Source organism: Anastrepha obliqua, chromosome 2, assembly GCF_027943255.1.
Source record: "Anastrepha obliqua isolate idAnaObli1 chromosome 2, idAnaObli1_1.0, whole genome shotgun sequence".
Classification (NCBI taxonomy): Eukaryota; Metazoa; Arthropoda; class Insecta; order Diptera; family Tephritidae; genus Anastrepha; species Anastrepha obliqua.
This window is the reverse complement of record NC_072893.1, coordinates 53,597,605-53,604,112: the sequence shown is the minus strand read 5'-3', so window position 1 is coordinate 53,604,112 and position 6,508 is coordinate 53,597,605. Positions and strand designations below refer to the sequence as shown.

General features: G+C 38.3%; 1 protein-coding gene across 1 annotated transcript; it reads left to right on the top strand.

The window, feature by feature from the left end:
- Nucleotides 1-1,516: 1,516 nt before the first annotated feature.
- Nucleotides 1,517-6,133, top strand: LOC129239038 (uncharacterized). Its single transcript, XM_054874309.1, has 3 exons — nt 1,517-1,761; nt 1,985-2,105; nt 5,898-6,133. The coding sequence occupies exons 1-3, from the start codon at nt 1,680-1,682 to the stop codon at nt 6,007-6,009; spliced, it is 315 nt and encodes a 104-aa protein (XP_054730284.1). The 5' UTR covers nt 1,517-1,679; the 3' UTR covers nt 6,010-6,133.
- The last annotated feature ends 375 nt before the right edge of the window (nt 6,134-6,508 follow it).

The following is a 6,508-nucleotide window of genomic DNA, read 5'->3' as shown; positions in this document are numbered from 1 at the left end:
TCGCCTGCAATATTCGCCGTTACCAACGTGCAAAGGTCCAAAGATCTTGCGCAGAATCTTTCTCTCGAAAACTCCAAAGACGCCTCAACGGATATCCATCCAGGTCCACGTTTCTGCGCCATACGTCAGGACGGGCATGATGAGAGCCTTGTAGAGAGTTAGTTTTGTTCGTTGAGAGAGGACTTTGCTACTCAGTTGCCTGCTTGGTCCTAAGTAGCACTTGTTGGTAAGAGAAATTCTTCGTTGGATTTCAAGACTGACATTGTTATTGGTGTTAATGTTGGGTCCCAAATAAACGAAGTCTCTTAGGTTAGGTTAGGTTGAAGCGGTTGTCGACTATAGAACACACTCAGGCTCCTGGCCCATTGTGATGCCGCGTGGGGAATTAGCCCTTATCCCTCCTAAATCCAATGTGTACTTTTCAAAAATTGTGTTAGTTCCTTAATTCCGACAAAGCCGAGATCTTCCAATTCATCAAAAGATTGTATACCCAAAATGACGAGTCTACATTTGGATAGAGCAGGACAGTGATACAGAAGGTGCGGGATCGTCTCTTCCTCTTCCTCGTCTAGACAACTCCTACAGAAGTCATGCCTTTGCACACCTATTCTCTGGGCGTGCCTGCCGATTAGGTAGTGCCCCGTAATAACTGAAATCAGTGTGTTAAGACTGCGCTTATCTCTTCTTAGTAGAAGTTCCGTGCGTTTAGCACTGAGAGTCGCCCACAGCTGTCGGGCGATTGTGCAAGTGGCTTCATTACGCCATCTTTCATTCGAGCTTTGAGCCATCTGTGTATACATGGAATGGACTCGTCCTGTCTTATCACGTCCGGTTCCCACTCTTCCCTCGAGTACACGAGGGTCGTGAACGTTGTAATGGCAAGTATAGGCGGGACTGTATAGTCCACCAGTCCGGGAAGCCCCAACGTGCTATCCAGCCTCTTAGAAACTCGAAATCATAACTGTCAACACTGACGTGGTGGCCGATATGCGAGTGCACCGACTGTTTGTTTGATGGCAGGAGGTACTTTGTTTTGTCCTCGCTCACCATCAGACCCCTTCGCTTTGCTTCTTTAACTAATTCATATCATTAAAAAAATGTTGTAGAGAAACTATTGTGCAAATTATTTTGAAAACAGATTTCTCATTTTAGCTATTCAAAAGTCTTAAATTAGAAAAATTATGCGTAACCCTGTATATTCATGCTGCTACACTACAATACAAAAATATCCAACAAAACAACGCAATAACAGCATAAAGGTGTCAAGTATACGGCTATCAATAATCTAAGTGTCCCCCGTAAATTCACAACGTGCCACATATCAGCCTCACTTTAGCCACCGCCACCCTCACCTATGTACCTCCAATGAACTTTTTAATCGTATTAATGCTAAACGAAGTGCCCAATTTATCAATTGTACACAATTGCGTCTCAAGTAAATCAGAAAGAATCAACAAGGAAATTCCAAGCAGTGCCAAGATGTTCAGAAAATTTTCGCAACCGTGAACAAATAGAAATTTTTTAGTCTAAGCACAGCCGCGTAGCACAGCAGAGAGAACGAATTAAGAACTTTTGGCTCACACGCAAGTTATTAAATTTAAAAAAGTTACTATATTTTGAAAAAAAAAAAATGTTTTCGAACCATTTCGTATTACGAGATTCGCATCCAACGTGAAATTATGGGTAAAATTCGTAGATGTGCGTATTTGCTCGGGGTGATAATAGTAATTTTGTGCATTTTTATGGAAGCTATTGAAGCGGGTAGGTGTTGTTGGTAGGGCATGGCACCAGCTGGTGGAATGAAATAATTCAGAAAAAATAAAATAAAAATAATAATAAAATAAAATATTAATTAGCTTTTTTAAAAAAAAGTTTTTAGCTCAATTTTAAAAGATAATTTTCGAAAATAATGCAATGCTGATTCTGAGGCATTGACAGGTATATAAATTAACATAATAAAATTCATAATTATGCCATATCGTAGGCTGGAGTGCGCAATGCTGGAAGAAGCACAATTCCGGTTCCATACAAACGCCAGATGGTGAATTCAAACGTCCGTTCGGCATACTTTGCACATATCACTGCATGCTGTGGTTCCCACCAATGTAAGTAACGGCGATATATTGAAACTAGGTAAGCGTATGATTATGCTTAATGGTTAATGGTAGTAAAGGGTTAAGGTATGGCCCTTTAGCACTGCGACCATATTGATCTATTGTGCACCCTATGCTGTCTATTGACTGTTAAGTATGCTTATGAATTGTACCAACTCCTTCTGAGGGAGTGATTGAAGGTCTTCATCTATAAGCATGAACTTGTTTAAAAACTTTTTCCTTCTATTCGTCAGCCCCGAACATTCGATGATGAGATGTTCCATGGACTCCTCATCTTCGCAGCAAAATCTGCAGGTGCTGGTGTTAGTTATGCCTAATTTATGTAAGTGTTTGTTGCAGGTGAAGTGACCCGTGAGGGCGCCTGTGAGAGTGTGAATGCTCTTTTTGTTTAACGTGAGGGCCATGTTAGCTCTTTTTTTTGGTGTGTCTAAGACCTTCTACGTTGTTCTAACGCGGATTTATTAGAGTTTTGGCCCAGTATTTTACTTTTTTTAGGCTGTTTTTGTTAAATCCAAACATGGGACTAGGTCCGATGAAATTAACATCTGCCCCCTTTTTTGGCTTGAAAGTCTGCCTTTTCGTTGCCGTCATATCCCTCATGTCCTGGAACCCAAATTAATGAGACATTGTTTTTGGATGCCAGGTTATTGAGTGCCTTGTGGCATTCTAAGAGAGTTTTTGAGTTGTAGGTATAGCTATCTAAGGCTTTTAGAACTGATTGGCTGTCCGAGAGTATTGTAATCTTTACTCTCTTGTGGTTTCTACGTTGCATGATGTTTGCTGCTTCCATTATTGCGTATAACTCCGCTTGGAAGATGGTGGTGTACCTGGTGAGAGTGAATGATTTGTGGACTCTGGGCCCCACTATTCCTGCTCCTGCACCATAAGGTGTTTTTGATCCATCAGTGTACCATTTTTGTGAATCATCATTCATCCAATTTGGGTTTGTTTTCCACTCGATCCTCTCAGGAAAGATAACTGTGTATCCTTTTGTGAAACAGAGGGTTGGGTAAATGTGGTCTGAAACTTGAGCCATGCTTATGGTGTTTTTGATTTTATTTAGGATACTTCGGTGACCGGTGAGGTTGCCTAATTTGAAATTTTCTTTCATGTGTAGCATGAGTGCTTGCGTAGCTGCTTCCTCTTGGATTGCTATATGAAGTGGTGGGAAATTAAGGAGTGCTTCCATGCCAGCTGTTGTGGTAGTTCTCATAGCCCCTGTGATGCATAGGCAAGCAAGCCTTTGTACTTTTCCCAGTTTGGTATGCATACGCTGTGTTATACAAGGTGGCGTAACATTTAACATGCAATTTAGTTTCTGCATAACTTTTTTACTAAAAAACAGGAAAAATGATTTTAAGCGACGGAAATCTTTATTTTGAGCATTGCGCGCCGCATTCCTTGCCTGTTTGTATACTGGAGGTGTTTGGTTCGGAAGTGCCAACTATGATTGACGTACGACGTCATTTGCATAAATGGAGATTAATTTTCGCGCCACCATGTTTAACTATGGCAGCAGCGTTTATTGACAAGTTTTGGCAATCAATTCGTGTTTGTACCTTATTATTTTTTTATTTATCACTTTTAATAGTTTTTAATTAGAAAATATGGTTCATGCTCCTACAAAAGCCATATAAAACCAAGTTTCAAAAACTTGCAAATGAAAAAAAAAAAATTCAACGTATACGTTTTCTTTGAAAGTAGTGTAAATCCATTCTCACAAAAGATTGATTAATGATAAAAATGAATATAGTTTACTAGTAACTTTTTCTTTATAAACTAAAAAAACAACTGTTAAAATTTTCATTGTTTTTATCATTACAAAGGCACTGACTGATTTCGGGATCTCCGGGGCTATGGTTGAGTTCATCAAACACATGCTCATGAGCAGATTTGTGATCGCAACCTTAGGGGCCACGAAGATCAGGAAAAGAGTCAGTAGAGAAAGACCTCAAGGCGGTGTGCTGTCCCCTCTCCTCTGGGTGCTGGCAATAACCTTCTTGCTAAAGAGCCTAGAAGAGAGAGGACAACACGTCGTAGCTTATGCGGATGATGTTGCAATGATCGTAAGAGGGAAATTTCTCAATACACTTTGTGAAATCATGGAAAGAGTATGCCAAAATTGGACTAAGCGGATGGGCCATTTAAAGCGCAGTCGCGGTCAACATTTGCATGAAATAATCTTCAAACATTAAATTATATGGACTGTACTATCGATTTAAATAAAAATTTCATGAATTTTTCTGAATTTTATGTGTGTTTTTTTGAAAATCTTCCCTATAGCTCTTAAAGAATCACCCTTTATATGTTCTTGACTCGATTGTGTCGATATAGCGATAAAATACGGCATCTATCGTTGTTCCTGATTTTTTGTTGAAATATAGGGGACATTATTAATTTGTAAATTCAGTTGATGTTCTAAAAATTCTATTAATTTCATGAAAGTGCCCATTCAAAATTTACATCCAAATCTCCAGTTATATTAATATGAGAGGTTTCAGATCGTCGCGTTGAGAAAGAAGCCATATAAATTATATTACTTCAAGAGATGTTTGAGGTTGTCCGATTTGAGTAAAATATGCAACGCTTTGTTATGTAAGTTGTTGCCATTTTAAAGATAGCTTCCTAATGTCTCTTTAATAGGTGTCTTGGTCCTTATTGGCGAACATCTCTGGGAGTTGATTTTCACAATCTTCTATTCGTATCAATTTCTTATCACTGAGTACAGTTTTTTACAATAGTTTTCCGCTATTTTGCACGCCATACTTCATGTCTTTGTGCCCATGTCCTGAAACAGAAAATTTTTTAAATTTTTCTTTGTTACTCCAAATTCTGTTTAAAATTCTAGAAAATGATTTCTGCTTCTGGCCCTTTAAAAATACCCATTGATCTGTTCTCCCGTTCCACCAGATAAATTCGTTTACTCCAACTACAACTATTTTTTATAATTCTACTCGTCCTATACAAACTTCTCCAATATGGATTAAATTCTAGCCATAATCAGTTAACAGTTTGGTTGCTAATGTAAACTGCAAAGTGAAATGATAGATCTGTCTGTGATCTGTGATTATAATAGATCTGTTTTCTTAATTTTCGTTCAAGCTTCGGAAAAATGAGCGTAAGAACGACATGTCTTCTAGATAGGGCGTAAACAGCTCAGCAGCACTGGAACACAAAAAACATAATTCTTGCCCGAGACAAAGCGGCAAAGTTGTTGGTTGTTGTTTATTGTGGTTTTCACCTCTTCTTCTGAGCCTTCTTTTCTGCGCGACTTCGTGCTAGTGGGAAATAAAAATTATTCTCCCAAAGTGACACTCAAGAGGCCGAGAACTGGCAAAAGAAACACAAAATTATTAGTTTTGGGCACCCGCTGGCGAGCAAAGAAACTCGCTACTTGTTTAAACGTTCCGCGCAGTTTATTTTTTTATTCGCCTAGCACTGCCGCTGCAATTCTCAACAAGCTAATGAAATAAGTAGACTAAATGAGGATAGCTTTTCGAAAGGCATTAAAGAACTTCATCCACAAGGAAGCATAGATGTCTAATAAATAAAAAAGTACGAGCTCATTACCCCAAATTAAGTCCCCGCAGTCTTCAATAACAACTGGCTTCACTCTTCCAAGGCCAATGCATATAAAATTTGAATTTTCTCTGTAAGGCAAGACTTTTTGTAGTAATTTCCTATATGAGTCAAATATTGGTTTTTGGACAATAATATCATCCATTCTAAGCGATATGATTTTACAAAATAAATATTTATACGCATTTATTTTTTCTCTTCCAGCTATCCATACTGCGAATTCATTTTCGATCTTCGAATGTCGAGGCATTTTACTTCCTATCCCGATTGTTATGAGATCCGCTGCAATGAGACCTTTACCTTCATCGGCAACTGATGAGTGCACCGAATAAAATATCTAAATATATTTTTAACTAGACTAAATATTTTGTAAATAAAATAACTCTTGTATTGTATATATTTACGTACGCATTACTCGCAAATAAATGTTTTGAAATTTGTTGAAAGTGTTTTAATGCCATTCGCCTGCATAACAAGACGTACTCTATTATGCATAGTAAATTTGCAAGCGCCACCTACATTCAAACCTCTATGAAGGAACTTACCCAAGGTGACTTCAAAGTTTCAACTTTTAAGTTGCAAACAAACAAAAACATTAAAACAACAATTAAACGTCTCAGACTTGTCTGCCATTCTGATAAGCCAGCGCATATCAACATCAACGGCGAAGAAAACACCTTGCATATACATACATACATACACACATATACATACATATTTGCCTGTCTGTCGAGCTCATCAAAATGTAAGCAATAACAACAAATAGCATACCCAGCTACTACGTGGAGTGAATAGCAAACTTTTGGCATAAGTAG

What these genes read in the sequence shown, in the direction of transcription:
- LOC129239038 (XM_054874309.1), top strand. Translation starts at nt 1,680, where the DNA reads ATGGGTAAAATTCGTAGATGTGCGTATTTGCTCGGGGTGATAATAGTA. An exon ending in TATGGAAGCTATTGAAGCGG is followed by an intron (nt 1,762 to 1,984) that starts GTAGGTGTTGTT and finishes GCCATATCGTAG; the next exon opens with GCTGGAGTGCGCAATGCTGG. An exon ending in ATGCTGTGGTTCCCACCAAT is followed by an intron (nt 2,106 to 5,897) that starts GTAAGTAACGGC and finishes TTTCTCTTCCAG; the next exon opens with CTATCCATACTGCGAATTCA.